The following is a 22186-nucleotide window of genomic DNA, read 5'->3' on the forward strand; positions in this document are numbered from 1 at the left end:
CATTTTTCCTCCTTAGCTTATTCCACTGTAGTTTTGATTGTATGTTTTGGGTTGTTGTCATGCTGAGTGGTGAACATCTGTCCCAGTTTCAGCTTTCTTGCAGCAGGTTTTGCTCCATTCATTTTCCTGACAAAATCTACCCTGACAAGTGCCCCAGTCCCTGACAAAGAGAAACATCCCCATAACATGATGCTGCCACCACCATGCTTCACAGTAGAGATGGTGTTCCTTGGGTGATGTGCTGTTTTGAGTTTTTGCCAAACATAACAATATGCATTTAGGCCAAAAATCTCCTGAATGTTTTCTTTGCATACTTCAAATGAGATTCAAGGTGGGCTTTCTTGAGTACCATATAGGCAGATTTGTGGAGTGCTTGGGATATTGTTGTCACATGCACACATTGACCAGTCTTGTCCATAAAAGCCTGTAGCTCTTGCAAAGTTGCCACTGGCCTCTTGGTAGCCTCTCTGATCAGTCTCCTTCTTGCTCAGTCATCCAGATTGGAGGGGTGGCCAGATCTTGGTTAAAGCATACACCTTTAACTTCTTTAAAATAGTCTTGACTGTACTCCAAGGGATATTCAAGGCTTTTGAAATTGTATTTAATACCCATCCCTTGATCTGTGCTTTTCAACAACTTTGTTCCGGAGTTCTTTTGAAAGCGCCTTGGTGCTCCTGGTTGAGTCTTTGCTTTACATTACCCAGCAGGGAACCTACAGGAACTGCTGAATGTATCCTGAAATAATGCAATTCACTACCATTTATCACAGTGGAGGCCACTTAACTTTTAAATTTTAGTTTTTAGTTTTAATTCATTTTCTATAAATATTTTTTTCACTTGGAAGTTATAGCGTAAGATGTGTATTAATGGATTTTAAATGCATTTAATGGATTGGATGCAAAAATAGGTACAACTTTTTAAAGGGCATGTAGACTTTCTCACACAATCTGACTGTGCATTGAATTGAACGAAATCAAGAATAATCAGACCACTGGAATGGTCCCCCCATAAGCTGCAGATGGGGTCCGTTTGATGATTATGGATGCATTTTCACAGCATTTGCTCTGAACATGATTGGTTTATATATATATATGTGCTGAAAAATGTTTTATCGTTTTATTATTGTGCTCAGTATTTTAATCTGGTGATTTTATTAATACCTTTAACTTGTCAATGGCTTTCTTCTGTGATCGTGCCTTTTTCTTGTTGTACTCTGATGCAGCCATAACATTATGACCACCTGCCTAATATTGTGTAGGTCCACCTTTTGCCGCCAAAATAGCCCTGACCAGTCGAGACATGGACTCTGCTAGACCTCTGAAGGTGTGCTGTGATATCTGGCACCAAGACGCCAGACCCCAGCAGATCCTTTACGTCCTGTAAGCTGCAAGGTGGGGCCTCCATGGATCGGACTTGTTTGTCCAGCACATCCCACAGATGCTCGATTGGATTGAGATCTGGTGAATTTGGAGGTCAAGTCAACACCTTGAACTTGTGATTCATCACACCAGGCCACCTTCTTCCATTGCTCCGTGGTCCAGTTCTGATGCTCACGTGCCCATTGTAGGCGCTTTCGGCAGTGGACAGGGGACAGCATGGGCACTCTGACTGGTCTGCGGCCACGCAGCCCCATACGCAACAAACTGTAATGCACTGTGTGTTCTGACACCTTTCTATCAGAACCAGCATTAACTTTTTCAGCAATTTGAGCTACAGTAGCTCGTCTGTTGGATTGGACCACACGGGCCAGCCTTCGCTCCCCACGTGCATCAATGAGCCTTGGCCGCCCATGACCCTGTCGCCGGTTCACCACTTTTCCACCCTTGGACCACTTTTGATAGGTACTGACCACTGCAGACCGGGAACACCCCACAAAAGCTGTAGTTTTGGAGATGCTCTGACCCAGTCTAGCCATCACAACTTGGCCCTTGTCAAAGTCTCTCAGATCCTTACGCTTGCCCATTTTTCCTGCTTCTAACGCATCAAATTTGAGGACAAAATGTTCACTTGCTGTCTAATATATCCCACCCACTGACAGGTGTCATGATAACGAGATTATCAGTGTTATTCACTTCACCTGTCAGTGGTCATAATGTTATGGCTGATCGGTGTATATCAAGCTGCTTAAATACCAATTTGTCTTGTATTTGTAGTTGTTAAAGTGTTGTTCTTTTAAAGAAACTCTACTCCACATGGCACCATAAATAAACCTGCCTGCTGGAGTGGGGCGCGGAGCTCCAATATTGCACAATAGCTGGATTGAGACCGAATCACTGAAATAGACATTTTAACTCTGAAATATTGACACTTGTTGTCTAATTTGATTAATTGATTGTACAGAAACTGGCTATTATTTATTACAAAGTAATTTATGATGTATTGATGTGGATAATGAGTTTATTAGAAAAAACTATGTTTTGGAGTGGATAATTTTTTTTAGGAGGGCTCTGCCCCACCTGCCCATATGAACAAGCCATGCCTTTTTTTCTATCTCTTATTTTTACCAGTTTGAAGAAACATTTTTTTTTTCTGTAGGCCTAGCAACGAAGATACATATTTTATGCAATATATTTGTGTTGTGCTCGATTTATGCTTCTGCAGAGATATGCGTACGCATCTCTGCATAACGACGCAGAGAAGGGGTTTCTGGGTAAGCATAGCCGAGAGGCGCCGATGTAAAAAAAGTTAAATACAGCCTACTTTGCCTTCCGTGTTAACAGAAATGATGTAAGGAAAAATAAATGTTGTGCACCAATCAACCTGTGGCCAGCCCTACACCTAATTAAAAATAATTAGCATTCATGATCAGACAGGTGACTGATCAAGGCATTGATCCAGAGACCTGGGTTTGCAAACGAGATCAAGATTGAATTCCAATGGAATGTTAGAAACTTGCTGAGCCGATGAGAACAGGCAGATGAGAGCTATGTCAGGTGCAAGTCTAATACAATAAATCATGTTAATAATGAATAGGCTATATGATGTGTAGAAAATCGCATGTTTTGCCAATCAACATGATTATAAATCTTTCACAATTACTAATTTTATTACAAAGCCCATATTGTCGGCTATATTATATTCATTATAGCCGACTGCATGAACTGCAAGTCCGGGGGTTGGAGAAGAAGGTATTTATAGCTCATTCATTTAACCTGTATATGTATTTAATTCAAATATTTAGTAAACTATATGTAGGGTATGCAGGAGAAATTCACATACACAGAGAAATGGCAAAAGCCACACAAAATGCATCTATGGTGGTTCTAGTGTTAAGTCTCTAGCCAACTATAGCAATACAGTCTAGATCTGCACAGGATGCAATAAGGCAATTTGTATGTGTGTGTGTAGTTTCTGTAACATGTCATTAACAGTATGTGTTGATTTACATCCATACAACCCTAGGTGCAGGTTTCGTTTTCTGTAGTGGTAAATGTGACACTGCCCCCTATCCATGTGTCAATGTTACATGCAAGTATGTTGGCAGACACCTATGCGAACGTTTACCTGCATATGTATGCAGAGACACAGACGCAGAAGCATAAATCAGGCTTTAGCCTGTACTATACATATTAATGTATACTGTTCACTGATCAAAATGAATGTAAAAAAATGTACATTGGAACAACGAAAGCATAATGGAAGTGCTATAAGTATGGTTAATACCAGTATTAATTCTATGCAAAATGTAAATATATCAATTAGTATATTCTACTTATATGTCACAATGAATCTTAGAGGTGATCGCTGCTTCCACAACATTTCCAGACTCCAGTATTACATTCTCACATTTCTTTCTTTAAAATAATTCTTACCTGTCAAAAGCTTTCTGGGCTGTTATTCAGCTAAGTCCCACCGTAAATTAGCCAATCAATGAAGCAAGATTTTGGAAATCAACGGCTCCGGGGCCTGAATGTACAGTGAGTGAAAAAAGTATTTGATTCCCTGCTGATTTTGTACGTTTGCCCACTGACAAAGAAATTATCAGTCTATAATTTGAATGGTAGGCGTATTTTAACAGTGAGAGACAGAATAACAACAAACAAATCCAGAAAAAATGCATTTCAAAAAAGTTATACATTGATTTGCATGTTAATGAGGGAAATAAGTACCTTAGGAGGCAGAACATATATGATGCGACCTTAGTTTTGAAAGGTTAAAATTATTTTTAAGAAAAATGGGAGAAAGTAATACTGGAATTTGGAAACATTAATGGGGGGAAGTAGCAAGTTAGCATGTACCTAGTGTAATAATGTGGAGCTGTTCCACTGTGCTGAAGGCAGGACATGATCACAGCATCCTTGGAACGCAAAACCCCACTCACCACTGTTATGCCAAGAGTTAGCTCTTTTGTCAGGCTGTAGCTAAGTGGGTTAGCGCATTACACTAGGATGTGTCTGGGCCTTTAGAAAACTATTTACACACTGAAGACGTTGTGAGAAAGTGTTCTGCTTGGTCATTAATATTAAATTGTAATTTCATAAAATGTATTTCACTCATCTGTATTTTTTCAATTTTTGTCCTGCAGGAAACCTCTCATTTAAAAAAAAATGTTCTAAGTGTTTCCTACAATATCTATAACGCGTTTAATTTAAGTGTAAACTGTATAAATATATTTTGATTATGGTTTTAATCATATACCTTTTCTGACATGTAGGGACTAATTTAAAAACATGAGAGTTCATGTACAGCTTATTTTCTCCTAAAGGGGCATTTCATTTAAACATTTTGGTTATAGTTTTAACAATGTGTATATATGTGTCTTGTATGGGAGTATTTTACTTAACAAGTTCAGACTTGTAAATAATTTACTCCTGCTATTTGTTTCAGAAAATATTTTTCTCTTTCTCCTGTAGGACACTTATCTCTTAACTTGTTCCAGTTGGAATGATTAAATGTTGAAATAAATAAATGTTTGCCCCTTAAAAACTCATTATGCTATCTGTCATAGGTAAGGTCATGTTTGCTATATGGTTTGAATATGCTTTTATTGTGTATTTAAGTCTACAATGTAAATTGTGTGTTATTTATTATTGTACAGGTGCCTTAGCAATTCAACTATAGCTGTAAGTATTTCTGAAAATATTTTAAAATGGACTCTATTCTTAACTATATTTACTTAAAGTAGACCTGTTAACCCCTTAAATTAATCATGGAGGTTAAAGTACCCACAATGTTCAAAAATGTAAAAAATGTATTAACATTGACTACACATTGTTTGGCCAATGGGCAACATTATGTTGAGCCAGTGCTGGCATTAGATCTAACATAGGTCTAACATAGTGCATGATGATAGGCCAATGCTGGGCCAATGTCCCACATTACCTGGGACAGCCCACCTTTTATAATATGTATAATACTTCTAAAATAATGCTGAAATTCAATTAAATCTATTGTCTATGGTTTCAAAATATGGTTTTGAATTATGTTATATGAAAATGTCCAAGTTCATCATACACATTCTGATACATATACATATTCACACATTCACGTATATATATGATCATTGTAATACGTACAAATGAAACACATACCCACAGATGTTTCCACCCCCACCCACCCTCCCTCACGAAAGAATAATTGAAAAAAATGTAAAGAAAGAGACACAATGTAAAGACAGAATAATAAACAAAACAAAAAACAATACAGTAAACAAAAACATGAGTAGAATAAAAAAAAAATACAATATCCAAAAAACAAATCACTAAAATGAACAGATGGGCAAATTGGCAAAAACAGAAGTAAAAGAATAAGGAAAACTAAGAAATTAAATTAACAAATGAATGCAAAAATTTAATTCATGTAAAAAGCCATGGAGCAGTGACATATTTTCTCTATGAGCATGTCCAATACATTTCTTTCTATATGTATGTCAATTACTGTAAGCATTAGGCTATATGTTTCGAAAACAGGAGTTACGATGTGTGTGGATCTATGCCTATGGAAAGCTATTTCTTCTCCATAAATACTTTTTTCTTTTCAAACCATGAGACACCACATGCTTTCCTGTTTTATGTTACTAAAAAGTATATGAACAGCGTTTTCATAATTTTGTTTAAAAAGTATATTATAGATTTGGACTAAATAAAGCCCAGCAGCATTTACATGACTAAAAGCAGTTTAAAACAGTATAAGCAGTATAAAATCTATAAAAACTGCAGGAAAACAGATCACTCATGTTCTGGTAGAAGTTCATTTTAATCTGTAAGCCTAGCAAAATACAGCCCCACAAACCCATCTCAAACTCTATATCTATATTAAACATTTCAGAAAATAAGACCATTTAGATTTAGACGTAAGTATTCTTTTGTGACATAATGTCCTTTTGTTTGCAGGGTTAGTTAATTATTAAGTTACCAGTATTTATTTGGCTTTGGCTTGTGCTGGTCTCTGAGACTGCTCAGTGCTTTAAAGGCTAAGCATAGTTGTCCTGTTATTTGGGTGTTGTCTTGGGGGCAAATTCAGCAAACGACAACACAGCTGTCTGCAATTGTGTGTGGGGAGAAGGGATTCATTAATTTCTGAGTTTTATGCAGAGAGAGGTGCAAATTGAGCAAAGAATGTTTTTCACGACGGCTGGCCGATAAACATAAACAGCTATACAATGATCTATAGAGGACAATAATATTAAGATTATTTTTAGGCAAGATAAACATTCTAAAGGGGGTGCCTTTCACCTTCCTCTATGTTCTTTCTTGATAGTTTTCAGAATTGAACAACAGCAAGCAAGGACCTAAAAGTATATCATTCATTAACAAGACATATAAAGGAGTGTGCAAATAAGCAAGAAACCGAGCAATAAGATGTTTATCCATGCAAAAACACTATGCAAAATTAAGCAAAACAATATTTTAAAAACCTGGGTATTATTTTTACTTAACACAAAGTTCCTTTCTTTTTCAGTGTTCAGATGGTGCTCTAACAAGCTGTGTTTTTAATGTAACATATTAATCTAACAAGAAGAATAAGAAGACTGGGCAGCTAATACTAAAATCAGATCAATAGAATAGATAAAATACAGACAGGTGACAAATTAAAGGAAAAACCAAAATGAATTGACTCAGTAAGCATCGTTTCGTAGCCCCCCTAAAATGTGAAGTCTAGTGGCCGCCCTGATGGGGGGCATTGTCATCCTGGTAGAGACCACTCCCATCAAGATAGAAATGTTTCGCCATTGGATAAAGGTGATCACTCATAATAACTTTGTAATGATTTGCAGTGACCCTTCCCTCTAAGGGGACAAGTGGACCCAAACCATGGCAGGGAAATGCCCCCCAACAGCACAACAGAGCCTCTGGACCCCCCCTCACTGTAGGGGTCAAGCAGTCAGGCCTGTTCCATTCTCTTGGTGTCACCACACATGCACTCATCACCTTGTCGAGAACACTAGCCAGTTGTACAGTCTTTGTGACTGAAGCTCCTGCCATTTGTGCCCCAATAATGACGAAGTGGAGAGGCTCTGTATAGTTTGGGCCCCGTCACAGAGGCCAAGCAACTTCCAGAAGATCAGGATTACCATAAGCATCTTTCCCGTCTCTTCATACACGTCTGAAAGAAAATATTTATTGGTCCTAATCACCACACTTTTGGAGCCTCAAAGGAATAAATTCAAGCAGTCATTATCATTCTGTGAAAGCGTGCACAGTATGGTAATGAGCGCTGTTCAATTCATTATTATTATTAAGTCATTTAGCAGACACCTTTATGTTCTGCAAACGCTACCACACAATGTACTACACATACACAGCATTACAGGGGTATACTATAAAATGTGATGTTTGGTTCAATGTTTGGAGCAAATGGTCAGATGAGTGATTCAAGTCATCCAGTACTGAGTACTGAACAACTGTTGCTTTTTACCTGATGGTTCAGTCGTAAGACTTTGTATTCAAAGCTAGGGATTGTTAGTGGAAACATGCAATTCTGTTAACTTCTAAGTGTCTGAATCGCAAAGCCAAAGTGAGCTCATTGGAAGATAATTGATTAGTTAGCCAGCCCCTTTATCTTTATTTACATGACAAGCTGGAAAAAGAAAGTCCTGTCACTTTTACAAAAACACACACACACAACAGTTCCAGTCACAACCTAGTCTAAATATAGACAGATAATGACTGAGTTTAAAATCCCACAGCCAGTAAAATTTCATTCTGTTCCTTGACATGTTCAGACAGTGAAGCTATACACCACAAATTATGCTTTTACTTCTCATTATCATATGGAGGGCAGAAAAAAATGCTTTTAACAGAGACAAGGCTCACTTTCTGGGAACACTGTCTCTGATAACATCCGTGTTGTCAATCTTGATCGACATGGATGGAAAATCTTTTTATCCTAAACAAAATGCACCTAAGCAGTTACAGTGGGGTTACGTTAATTTAAAAAAATGCATCCATTAAATTGCTATCATCAAGAATGAAAAATGATCACAAGGTACAGAACATCTTTGTTCCCCAAACACTCATAAAGGGAACAATCCATAAATAGAAAGGTGATTCCTAAAAGGTCTCAAGAGGTTCTGTTAGCTACTGATGTGATTCGAATTTTGTTGGTAGAACACAATTTACAAGCTAATAGACACTTTAAAAAGATGCAATTAGGAATGATCTTGAACTATTTAATCATGTTGGTCCAATTAGCATGCAATTACACAATCCTAAATAGAATAGCACTTGTATTCTCTCTAGCAGATTTTATCCGCTTTTGTTTTAATATCTAACAAATATCAGTTAGATATGAGGCACCATTTGGAAATTTAGAAAGACAAAAAAAAAAAAAATACCAAGTAACTGAACAGCATAGTAGTCTGGATTTGAACAGCAAAATGTCATTATACCTGTATTTTTTAATTAGTTAGAATTTTATTTTATTTTATAAATGTCTGTATACGTTCGTTTTGCTTTTATACAAATAATTCAACAGATTGATGTATTAAAATATTCCTCCATTTTTTTAAACTTCCTTTGACATCCAGAGCAGGAGACAAAATTAGCATTCAGACTGACTTGCCTTGTGCAGTAGGTAGGCCTACTTACAGAGATTATGTTTTACACCATATATTATGTGTCTTTATTTTAAAACACCAATTATATGTACTAGTCTGTTTAATTAATGAATTCATTAAGACCATGTTTCAGAATAAACATTTTTATATAAAATGCAATACAAAGTTGGTTGCTATGATCCCTGCACTACATCAAAAGTGTTTGATTTAAAGTTCCTCAGTTTGCCTGCCAGTTAAATTGATTGAAATCAACTAGTATTATGATTACTATACTATACATACATACTATTATTTATTATAATTGTTGTAGTAATGAATGGGGTATAGGGTAATTAACTTAGTGCTAATGATTGATTATTTAAGGTGGCATTCTTGTAGTGCACTTTGCTTGAAATATAATTGGTTTAAAGGGGCAGATCTGCACAAAACTGCGGAAATGTACGCGACCTTAGACTCTCACTCTACCAAGGTAGGAGAAGGGCGTTTCTCTTTATGGGTTAGGAGTTAATCAAACAATATAGCAGCATTAACAACACACCTGCATCAATGCAAACAGACATCTTGAGAGGCATACCTTCAGACTATGACTTCTGAGCTTTAAAAACATATAAGGATGTTAGAGATGAAATGCTATTCCTTGCTGGCATTATATCATTTTGTTTAAGTAAAGATCTGTCACACTAGGATTAACAGATTTCTAGAGTGAAAAATGGGGACATCGTTTTAATCTGTCATCTGTAACAACTCTGAAAATTGTTTATAATAAGTGACATATCAGTATGGTTCAGGTTTTATAAATGACAACACAGGTCACAATGCACATACACACACACACACGCATGCATACATGCACACACACACACACACACACACACACACACAGATCTATAGATTTGTAGCTTAGAGAACAGCAACTTAAATCCAACATTCTTTTGATGAAAAAGCCATTTCTATGACAGTAAAGTGTATCAAATTCTAGTGATCATTTGTGCAATTAGATACAAATAATACAATACAAATAAGCAATCTTAATGGAATAAAATCAGATTCACTATCATTATGTTTAACATTAACAATGTACATTTATGGAACTATTATGGCATTATTTGAATGCAGATTATGGTTTTAACATAAATACTGTAAGTACTTATGATAGTTCAGAGTTATGGAGTAAAAGTAGCAATACGACCCATGGTGATTTAAAATACAGTCGTTGGTAAAGGTCAGAAAGAGATGCTCACATACAAAATGTAATAGTAATACCTTGCAATTCCATTATTAATGACATAATTGTGTCTTGTTTTCGGAATACATATTTTTTGTAAAGTGTTACGGGAAGCAGGAAATCTAGAATATTCATTGTGTGAGTATACTCAACTGGTTTTTAGTAGCTAAAACTAGCCTTAGTACCCCAATGCTACCTTTAATATTAATGTTTTAGACCTTTGCATACATAGTAGTTTATATTAATAGGGATATGAGTGAAAGGAAAATAAATGTATGACTTTTTATGATTTGGAATTTTACAATAAAAATGAAATTGTAATTTACAGTATCTGACACCAAAACATATATAAGAAAGAAGATATATTTATTTGCTTGTACAAAAAGGATAAAACACTTCCTAATTATTTAAAAATATACTGGCTAAATGTAACATAAATGTAATCAAACAAAACCACGTACCTTAAACAAATCTTCAAAGAAAGCATGAATGTGCAAAATAACTGTTTAACTGGATAAGTCAGTAGTCTTATCTGTCTCATTTTCATCATTTTAAGATTGATAGTATTGTTTGATATCACATACATGAATTGGGAGTAGATATCAAATCCAAAATATACAGCCTGCAAACTACAAACTAAATTAAGTAAGCCTATAAGGCCTATAAGTAAGCCTTCACAGGATTACAGTCAGATTTCTTCCTAAATCTAGAGAGGATTCCCCTGTGCCATAAAAATGTCTTCACAAGACTTAAATGTGGCTTATCACAGCAGGGTATGGTCTTAATGTAGTCTATCCAAGAGTTTGTTACTCCGTTTGAAATGTTGCATAGAGCACCCTTTGCAAAGAACAATATCCTCCCTCTTTTTCTTTGTTGCTTGAAAACACTTGCACAATCACAACGCCAATCTGTGGACTGCACTTCAAGTTTTGTTTATGAGTAAATACTATTTGTTGGTGGCAGGCATTTTAAGCTAATAGCTGCTTTAAATAGAGGCAATTAGCAAGAAGCATGAGATATTTAATCACTCCAGTGCAATTAGTTTGTAATCAGGCAGTGTCCAAGAGCGAGCACGTTTTTCTCTTCCTTCGTTATAGAAAAGAGCCTGTAATATATTTCTCCATTTAGGAGAAGCAGTGATTAACACACAAACATATCGGCCCCTGTGGAAAATAATAATGTGATACTAAATCTGAGGAGAAGAGCAGAACAGCTAAAGCAAAACCTGTTATTGCCATTTAACATATGCACAAGGTTAATCCAAAAGAGAACACGTCTCGAATGTCTATGTATTTAATGTAGCCTGCCACTGCTAACAAATCCAATTTTGTCTAATTAAAAAGCTGTTTTTAAGTCCTAGAAAATATTCATTCTTTATTGCCATTTACAGTAGTTAATTTTCAATGCTTGTGGATTTAGTTCTCATAAAAGGTGAGGCACAATGGCACCGGCTTCAACCACACTAAAAGCAGGCCGCTTGCCTTCTTCTCTACCAATGCTAAAACCCTTGTAACAAGGTTTTTTTTATTGTATTATGTCCTTTCATTCTGCTCTCAGAGCCCTCTCAATGAGCTGGATGAATAAGATCGAATAAATTGCAACCCTGAAATGTAGACATCACAACCTTGAGGTCATATTTAAGAACTGTAAATTAAATTCACTTACTAACTCACACATACATAAAGCCAGGATTCTACACTGATTGGCACAATAATGCTGCATGCTTTCAACTAGTTATACAGGTTGAGATTGAATTGATCTGTTTGTTCAGAATGGGCATTTAACCTTATGCTTTACTTTTCTTAATTTATCAAATACAAGTAAATATTACATTGATAAAACTGACCTGTATTTGGCAAATGAGTTATCATTTTATAAAACTGATAATCTTGAAATGCTCAAATGTGTAACCCTATTTTTTCCAGTATCTGGGAGCTTTGGTTTGAGCTATACGTCTTCCATGTATTCTTTAAGTTTAACCTTCAATTTGTGTGTTTCTTTCTTTCCTTTTGTTTCCTTCTCATCCTGTTGCAAAATACCACACACACACCTGTTCAAACAATATCACCTTACAACAGCATGCCCATTCTCTGAGTATAATAACACTACCTGGCGGATATTTGCAACCTGGTTGTTACAGAAATTAAGTGTTTAACTCCTACTTACTCAAAACTCCACTTACAAATACCCATATACATCCTTGTAAAACAGGATGTTGTTTTTTTTCCAACATCTAAAAATAAAAACATGGCAAAAAGGTAGGAAAATCCCAACCTATTACTGAAGCACAGGTGTGTTCTACTGTGGAAAGGGTGTGTTCCTGAGAAATAGATCAAATTCAGAATACTGTAATTGAAACACCTCTTGCTTCTTGCTTGCCAATATTATTATTATTATTATTATTATTATTATTTTTATTTTATTTATTTATTTATTTTTCTTGGCCAGGGCGACTTACAACATAAGTGCAAACAAAGTGCAAAAATACAGAGAAGTACAAGGCATCAATCATTACATATTCAATTTGGCTAAAACAGCAATTCAAAATACATTTTACAAATTCCAATTTACAATTTACACAAGTACAGTAAGTGACTTCCTACATCCTGGACGGTGAAAGCTAAGTGCTGTCAAGATGTAGGGTTACAGACGAGGGCTATGGGAAAGGGAGCAAGAAGGAAAACAATCAAGAACGCGAGGAGCATAATAAGAACTGTGAAGTGCTATCTAGCAGGGATAGAGGACTAATATTACAAATACTATCGGAAAAGTTGCCATGTTTAAACATAAAGGTTCTCTTAAAAATAAAACTGAATGACACAATCCCTCCTGTCTTCACCAAAAATAATACAAATGCAATTTTATAAATAAACTTTATGATTTTATGATAATACTTCTACTCTCTTTTTTGTCTTTCATTAAAAATGTAATGTACAGTAGCCGAGTTCTCAAAACAATTATTTCTGAAGATAAGGCAGTTGCGAGGGATTTTAGTTTTTCAAACATGTAGCGTCAATGTATTATTTATGGGACTGACACATATTGTTAGGATGTCCAAGAGATATGTGCTTGCGTGTTTGGCCTGGCTATGGGGCATAAGAAGAGCCATTAAGGATGTAATTTTCATGACAGAATATTGCTATTGTATAACAAAAAGGACTCCATAGGTTTAAACACAATTGCTCTGGGGATACACCAGAATCCCATCTTCATTTTGTAGCGTTCATGTTCATTGTCTTGGTAATACACCATCCAGCCTTCAAGTTTTCACAGATTCATCCTGTTCACATCTGGACTCGGCTCGGATGCAGCATCATCGGCTTACTTCTTTATTTACGTTTCAGTCGTCAACCTCACCAGGATAAGCAAATTGAGAACATTTAATAAAAAGGAAAATCTCAACCATTTTCCCCTTTTCTATTTGGACCTGGATTAAACCAAAAATGTTACTCACCCACCAATAGCAAACAAAGAAAAACAAAGAAGAAAATAAAACACTGATATGGTGGGATTTCCATTGGTAGAGAAAATGTCCTAACCAACACAAAGCCAACATCCACTACCTGGTTTGTAATGTCTCAGCAGTGGGTTGGTAGCTTGGCTCAAAAATGTTCAATTATTATGCCCAAAAAAATTGTGTATATATACAATGTATTACACAGATTATTATTATTATTATTATTATTATTATTATTATTATTATTATTATTATTATTATCAATCATACTTTGTCAGAAGTTATTTTCAAATATACATGAAAGTTAAAAAATAATTAAAAAAAGATACAAGATCGTAATGACCTTGTCCCACATAAAGAAGTTCCTGCTGATAAACACATACCAGGGCTCTACAGAATGAAAGACCTGCTAAACAGGCCTGAGCACACCTGGTGAGCCGGAAAAAAATAAGGAAGTTATTCTCTTTGAATGTCTTCGTGTTTTCTGTTTGACTTATGAACAGGCAGCTCAAAGTGTTCATGGCACACACTTTAATTAAACAGTATATATGTGGCACTATAGTACCAGTCCACACACTATCTTAGGGGAGCTATTATCACTCTGTATTTTGAAAACACATAAATAATTCAGTCCTCTTCAAAGAAACACATTTCTACAACTAATAAATCCATTAGGGGGCAGAATAGGAAGAGAAATGCCATGTAAAATACTGCACCTTCCCAGAATCTTTAACTTCCCAATTCCAAAGACAAATTCAGAAATCCCTGCTTTGCAAGCTTACAAGCGTATCTGGATAAAGGGGCTTTTGACTTGTTTTGTTTGCGTTACTGCTGCAGAAAACCACATTGACATTACGAGTGATGAAGAGTTAAGGTTATGTCAAGTCTCAGGGTGGAAAGCACAAATGTTCCTTGATTGTTAATTGCCAAATTCAAGTTTTCAAATTGTTCATGTTCTTGGAAAATACAAGGTCATTCAGAAAAGCAAACACCGATGACAAAGAATCAGCAAATGCTTACACAATGAAGCTATACACAAGACTTTTTTGTATTTTAAGTATATTTCTGCAAGACTATTGTACCATAAGATGATTTTTATCACATATATAAGAAAGCTCAAATTGTCTTCATTTTCCCTTATTAACTACCAAATTGGATGATTCTCAACTGCAGCCCACCTTTATTATGTTGAGTGTGTTGAGTCAGCGAGTAGCATTAATCTCAGTTAGCAGTATACTCTGTTAAAATCCTTCAGTGTAGCACAGCCAAGGTAAAATCGTGTTCCTTGAAAAGTTGAGCTGCAGGGAAAGTTTAGAGGTATATGTCTGTTGGAAAACCATACACAGGTGTTGTTTCTCCTACACACTAAAGAAGAAATCTGACTGGAATCCTGTAAATTCTCTGTAGGACTCCTCCACTAATTCCACAGGGAAAACCCCACAGTCCCATGACTCACTTCACAGGTAAATAAAGGATTCCTGAAGGATTCTAGTAGAACTTGAAGGTCTCCATAATAATTTTCTCTCCAGAACCTGGCATGCAGTAACCTCATAGGAAATACTTTCCTACACATTAAAAAAAAAAATAATAATCACTGTAATATACATCATAAGGAGCATTAAGCAAAGATAAATCTCCACATTACAGTAAAGTTTATTGACTTTCTTTCTCCTTATTTAATGCAACATAAGAGATTTTGTTTTCTTGCCATGTAAAGTAGTGCTTTGGCTTTCATATAACATAAAAATGTCCAACAGCCATTATTAATTTGATATACATATTATTACATACGCACAGCATACATCACAATTAAAAAAACTGTGTTTTGCATTTTGAGCACGAATCTTAAAAGATCCCTTTCATGTGTCTTGTAAACAATCTCTCTATCTATCTATAGCTAAATATAGATAGGTGAATACCTACATAAAAAAGATGTATATATATATTCACATTCACTGAGCAGATTCATTACCTATAATTCATTTCTCATTCCTTATTTAATTTTGTGTATGGTGTTTAGGTCTGTCAAGAAATCAAGGAGCCTTTTGTTTGTTTTTGATGTGCCAATCATTTTTCCCACAGTTGAAATCCATAATTCTTCTCATCAAATATAATTCAAAGATCTCTGGAGAGGACTCGGGGATGTTCTGTTTAAATATGCCATAAAAATGGCTTTTTGTTTAGGTTAAATTGAAACATTTAGGAGATTAAACCTACAGTGAAGACAGAAACATTTGTCATAAATACTGGTAAAACACACAAAAACAGTATACAGTATAGTGAACCTTGAAAGTGGAAAGTAAATCTTTACAATTACCAATCAAGTATCAACATACAATCTTTCATTACAGTATATGCGAATGACATAAGCATTAGCATTTATATTTTTAATCACAAAATGCTTGCCCTTGATTACTAAAGCAGCATAGGCATGTATTGTCTTCTATTTTCTTTGGTCAACGTTTACATTACCTACAGGTGCACATGCTCAAAAATAACAAAAGAGTCAAAGGCAATTGTGCAAGGCCACACCTTGAAACTAACTTTAGTCAAAACATGTACATAACTGTAAACATAACCCTATAATGCTTTGGCAACTCCAAACAAACCACAACGCGTTTGATTAAAGGTAATCTTGAACAGACACTTCACAGTCATTTCAAATAATAGGCATCCTGTGCAAGGATTTCTAGGCAAAGAAGGAGGTGTGAAACGTAAGGCTTGGTTCATTTTGACAGGCTATTGATAAATTAGGAACTAGATTTCTCAGATAATGCACTGAATGTATTTGGTAAAATTATATATCATTTAATATTTTTCTTGTGTGGAGTAAGTTATTCCTATGTGACCAATCCAATTGACAGCTAACAAGCAACTGAATACGTAAAATGGTGTCGAAATTTCAAATAATATGACAATACTTGTGGCTTCTACAAGTTTCCAGAACACCTTATACTGATATAAACGAAGGAGAGTAACATTGTGCAAACATACAGAGTGTTAGTTTTGGGCATCTCTAGTTTTAATCAAATGTACTTGTAATTAATTCAAAGCACTTTTAAATATGACACATTTATAAAGCAATAATGGATAAATAGGCTTTAAAATGCAGAAAGAACTGTTCTCTGTTGGCTTTTCTGGTTCTCTGGTGCTTTAGGGAATTAGCATTAGCCTCTGTTATAATTATTTTAAGGTCACTTCATTTTCGTTAATATTCCTTTCATTACACTTGTAAGTTCAGTATTGTGTGTAGACTGGATGTATGAATGTATGAATGCTATGTAGTACACTGCATGGCCATAGTATATAGCCCCTAAGAGAAATGAACAACGCACTAATTTTCTTCATTGTGTATTTTTTTTAATGTAGCTATTTTTATTACCCAAAACACTGAAATGTTCTATTGATATCAGTAATTTTAAATAGTCAATTGTTCAAATGAACAGATATATTAATTTGCTTTAGTTATGGCTATACTCTCTATAATGAAGAGAGAAATTAAATAATCATTTTAGGTTGTTTCACAAAAACATACAAGTTGGTCCAAAGGCATTAACTTCTATTTTTCCTTCCTTCAGAAACGTATTCCCCAGGACACCATATTAACAAATTGTGGCTTTAATGCATTATCACACAAGCACACAAAAGTGGTTAAAATGACCGGCTTAATTATCTCTTTTGGGTAGAAATCACTCCCCCAATAACTATTAGTATGCAATACTCATGTCTAATGGTGTTAATGACATTGAAATTATATCATTAAAAATTTATTTCAGGGGTTGAGCAACACAACATATAACAAGAGTTTTTATTGCAATAGTGAAATGTGCACTACAAACCCTCAAAAGCTTTTTAAAATACATAATGTTCTCCTTCATGGGCCACAATAATGTATTTATTTAATGTATAAATAGAGAACCAATATGAAAAAAGCTGCTTGAAAATCAATATCAAACATTGCATTTGTTCTGAAATCATATTCTTATTAAAATCTTAATATCTGCATGCGGCACAGTTCATGAGAGGTTAAAACTATTAAATATATAAACAGTACACATATTTTAATTAATAAACCACACAAACGTACTTAAGCAAAAACTGAAGTGATTTTTAAGGGACTTTATTAGCAAAACATAATGGATTCATCCACCAAACAAAAAATGTAAACACAATATTTACAAAACAATAAGGGATTTTCATAAAAAATATCTTATAATTACAATAGTCTATTTAAGCATATAGATATTTTCTTCCACATACATTTATAGAACATCTGTCTCTCTATATATACAATATTAATAGCCATAAGTCATTATACCTCTTTACAATATTGAACAGTTTCGTGCAGGGAAAAAAGTTATCCCTGGTCTGACATAAATCACCTATTTTAAACAATAGATGTCAAGAACATTTACAGTTCTTTTACATTTTAGTAAAGCTTTATAAACTTTTTTTTTTAGTAAATTAAAAATGTTGTTGTTCTGAAACAATGTTCAGTTTTAAGTATGATAATCACTATTATTACTATTATAATTAATTGTAATATCTAAAGGTGTCAATTCAATGAGTCCACCAGGTCTCTGCTTCTTCTGAAACCACAGCACTTTTTAAAGTTCTAAGAAAATGTAATCATGGAGAGTGGCACAGGGGAAGAAGTTCATTTCTCTTTCGCAAGTCATTTTTGTTTTGGCTGTTGTGTGTGTGTGTGTGTGTGTGTGTGTGTGTTTTTTGCAATCCCCTCTGATTCTGCCTCCAGATTCCCTCTCGGAGCGTTTCTGGCTTTGGATGGGCTCTCTGCACACCTGTGGGAGAGGAATGAATAGAGGGGGTGTGTGAACCGCTGTGCTCCAGACTGACTGGCGCCACCAACAAAACAGGCATGCTTGATCAACAACCCAAAACAAACCAGGTCAAACAACAACCACAGTCCTTTTGGATTGGGCAAACTTACAAGACGCAGCTGCAAACAACGAGTCCCTGCTAACCTACACCAGGGATCCCGTTTTAACCCTCTGCTCGCAGCATTACTACACAAGGGACACATCTTACGTAAAGGACCATTGTATACAAGTGGGTCATAAATGAGGTTGTAGTTTAGCTTCCACCACCTCACTGTCTACTTCATTTCACTAACGCCACTCAGCCCTCCACAACCAAAAATATCCTATTACCCAGAAAATACCAAACTGCATCATTATATTATAAGCAACGTTTTTTTTCTCGGTAAAGATGCTTATTTCTTACAAATCATGAAATATTGTACTCACCATTTCGCCGTATTTCAACGACACAATATGCTGTCTTCTTGGTTTTTGATTATGGATCTTGCCTGGAAAAAAAAAAAAAATCAACAATGATTTTTTCTGCTTACATTTTAATAATACTGATAATAATCAGGAATATGATAATAGAAAAATAATCTATACAATTATAATTGTATTAACGGATAATGCAATGATTTATATTCCTTTTACACCCACAAAAATAAGTGTGCAAATACAACCAATGCTACGACTTGCATAACTGATTAAAAAAAATGCAATACATTATCACGTTGGTTTCCCATTGCACTCATGAAATAAAATATATTAACTACACAATCCCATATCAAATGTATTTGAAAAAAAAAATCTACTTTGGCTCAAAATATATCAATTACTTTATTAACCTAATTTATTCGATAACTAACAATATGTTATAGCTAATTTCCACTCAAACAGGAAAAGTAAACAAACTAAAATGTCCACAATTTCAATTGATTTTAATTAAGTAATTAATGAATGCATTTATTTTCCTTTAATGGTTTGACAGATATGTCGGGCACAACTTGCTCTCTACCTGATGGTCTTAAGGAATACCTTTCCCCTCTGCCCATCCCTGCCTGACACAATCGATGCAAAGGATCCTCTGGGTGCCTACCTGCTCGGTGTTAAGGGCGGTCAATGGTGTCCGGGCAGAAGCAGGAGGGCATCTCCCGTGCTGTTGCCTCAGAAGAGCAGGGTGCGTTTCCAGTGCCAACTGCAGATCCAGTATATAGTCGATCACATGCTGCAAGATCTCCACTTTGCTGACTTTCTTATCCTGCGGTATGGTGGGCACCAGTCGCTTAAGCCTGCTGTAACAGTCGTTCATGTCGTATTGCAGGCAAAAGAGCTCCTCTTCTTCCATTTTGCACCGGGCGATGCTCAGGCTGTGATCCGACAGGCAGCGCAAGGCGAACTCGCCGCAGCTGGAGGAATCCTTCTCGGGGCGCACTGGAGTAACAGCCTTCATTTTACAATTAGGGGGGGTTGGACGGGATCTTGTTATAAATCAGACTATGCCTACCTCTCTCTCTCTCTCTGTATATATTACGATTCTTTGTACCAGACTATAGCGTAGCTGTGAAATAAAACAATTCGCAGAAGTGGAGCTATTGCCGTGGATTGCACACTCACCGCACTTCACCGGACGCAGCGTAAAGTCTCTCCAGAAAATGAATAGGATCCGTGCATTTATACAGGGAAGGGGAGGCGCCTAGTCGCGACTGGCTGACAGTTCTGGGCAAAACGCTGGTCAATCAGGAGCCTCCTAGTGCCCATGATCAAAACAGCCGGGCCTATAGCAAGGCATGTGTGCACACTGCGGTGGGTCTCCATGTGAAGTTGGTCGGGGAAGACAGCGGCGATGCTCGCGGGGAGTGAGGGAGTGTGTGGGGGAGGAGGAAGGAGAAGCAACGAGAGCCGCCGCCGCCGCCGCCGCCGCTGGGGTGAAAGAATGCAGCTGGAATTTTAAGATGAGCGAGTTACGGTCATTTACTGTCAGTGGAAATGATTGCACATTCAATGATGCATTAGTTGGAGACTTAAAATCAACTTTAGCTCCTACTGCTTCTAGTATTAATAGAAGACAATTAATTTGATATCCACTTATAGGTTTTCAGCTTTATTAATAAAATAGATTTAGCTTTACAAAGGACAAAACCTTGCTAATATATTTAATGAAATGACATTCACATTTGCTGTTAGTTAGCTAGCGAAAACTAATGCTGGTGTGAAATTGCACTTATATAAAATACATATTGTAAGTATAATATATGTGCTTGCCTTTATAGTAATGTTACAATTTATTCTTGAGTTTCGAGTAGCGGGAGTTACTTGCATGAAATGACTTTTGAATTGTATACAGTATGGTATATTGTGGTGTGCTGCTGTATAGAGGGACATAGAATATTCACAATTAAAGCAACCTGCCCCATATGGGGAGAACGTCTTATTTATTAATGAAGATCTCAGACCTGAGAGGTAATGATTCAGAAGTCTATTAATACCCACCTTATGTATTATTTATTAGCATTTCAGGGTATTACTCAAGACTATCCGTTGAACACTGTCAATCTTTCATTTCCATCAGATGAATACTAAATTATTTAGCTGAGCATATACTTCATAAAGTATGTACATAATGTTACCATTTTAAAATATTTTAAGTCATAACCTCCTAATCTCTCAGTTTAAAAGAGCTTTTCTCTAATGGCTTGATAAAATCAAGACAATTACATGTACAATTCAAGGTTTTATATATCATTGTCTACAGAAAATGTAATATTTCCAAATTCAACATACATATCACATGCATGCACATTTGCAGTGTGAGTTTCCTAAACAAAATGTGCTGGTCAGGATTAACAAATCATAAAGTGAAATTAAAGAGACGCATTTTTCTTTACTCTGCAAACTTGCGGTAAGGGTGGAGGAGTTGGTGGTTGATTCATTTATTTGCTTGTTTTTTTTATCAGAAATTAAATTGTTATTATCTAAAGCATTTTTATAGGTTATAAAACCAGGTATTTATACCTCTATTATTACTACTGCTCTGCTGCTAATAAGAAGTTATACGTTTATATTGTATTAACATTTTAAACTTTAAAACTAATTTTAAAGTCCTACCTGTAGATTATTATTTTCTTCACTTGTAATTTTATGTTTTCAAATCAGTACCTTCCAGTTCCCAGTTTCCTAGAAGTAGTTTATTTAGGCTAAGTCTCCCCTAGTACAAATTAGTCATCTGCTACAGAAAGCATCATGAAAACTGCAGCAGGTGTTTATCTGTAAAGGTGGTAAGTCAAAGCAGGTTGCTTACCTCCAAAGACTTCAACAAACGTAAGTCATTTGAGAAAGCATAAAGCGAGAGGCATGTAGGGCAGTAACAAAGGGGACATTTTGACCTTCAAAGATTCAGCAAAAACATTACTGAAGAAGATAAAAAAGCTTCAATACTACGAATTTGCATACTCACGTGTAGATGGGGGTGCAACAAAGCGATAGTGATCTTTTGTCAGGTTTTTCTCTGTGTGCGTGTAAACACTGCCATATTACATGCTCATTTACTTCTATACATATAGAAAATTGTCATTGCAAGAGGACGCTATTGGTCATAGTAAATATTTATATATGATATTTGTTTTATATTTGTGATGCATTTAAAATATACTGTACATACATAATGTTTATATTCCATATGTTGC

The 22186-nt window shown here is 35.6% G+C and overlaps 1 protein-coding gene across 1 annotated transcript; it reads right to left on the minus strand.

Moving 5' to 3' along the window:
- Positions 1-17784: 17784 nt before the first annotated feature.
- Positions 17785-20368, minus strand: id4 (inhibitor of DNA binding 4). Its single transcript, XM_066690928.1, has 3 exons — positions 19600-20368; positions 18948-19009; positions 17785-18482 (listed from the first exon to the last, which is right to left on the minus strand). The coding sequence occupies exons 1-2, from the start codon at positions 19951-19953 to the stop codon at positions 18962-18964; spliced, it is 402 nt and encodes a 133-aa protein (XP_066547025.1). The 5' UTR covers positions 19954-20368; the 3' UTR covers positions 17785-18482; positions 18948-18961.
- Between the last annotated feature and the right edge of the window lie 1818 nt (positions 20369-22186).

Source organism: Amia ocellicauda, chromosome 18 (genome assembly GCF_036373705.1).
Source record: "Amia ocellicauda isolate fAmiCal2 chromosome 18, fAmiCal2.hap1, whole genome shotgun sequence".
Lineage (NCBI taxonomy): Eukaryota > Metazoa > Chordata > Actinopteri > Amiiformes > Amiidae > Amia > Amia ocellicauda.

Bases quoted from the DNA above. Each gene is read 5' to 3' on its own strand.
- id4 (XM_066690928.1), bottom strand. From the start codon at position 19,953: ATGAAGGCTGTTACTCCAGTGCGCCCCGAGAAGGATTCCTCCAGCTGC. The intron at 19,010-19,599 runs GTAGGCACCCAG...TTTTTTTTCCAG, and splicing joins CCGCCCTTAACACCGAGCAG to GCAAGATCCATAATCAAAAA.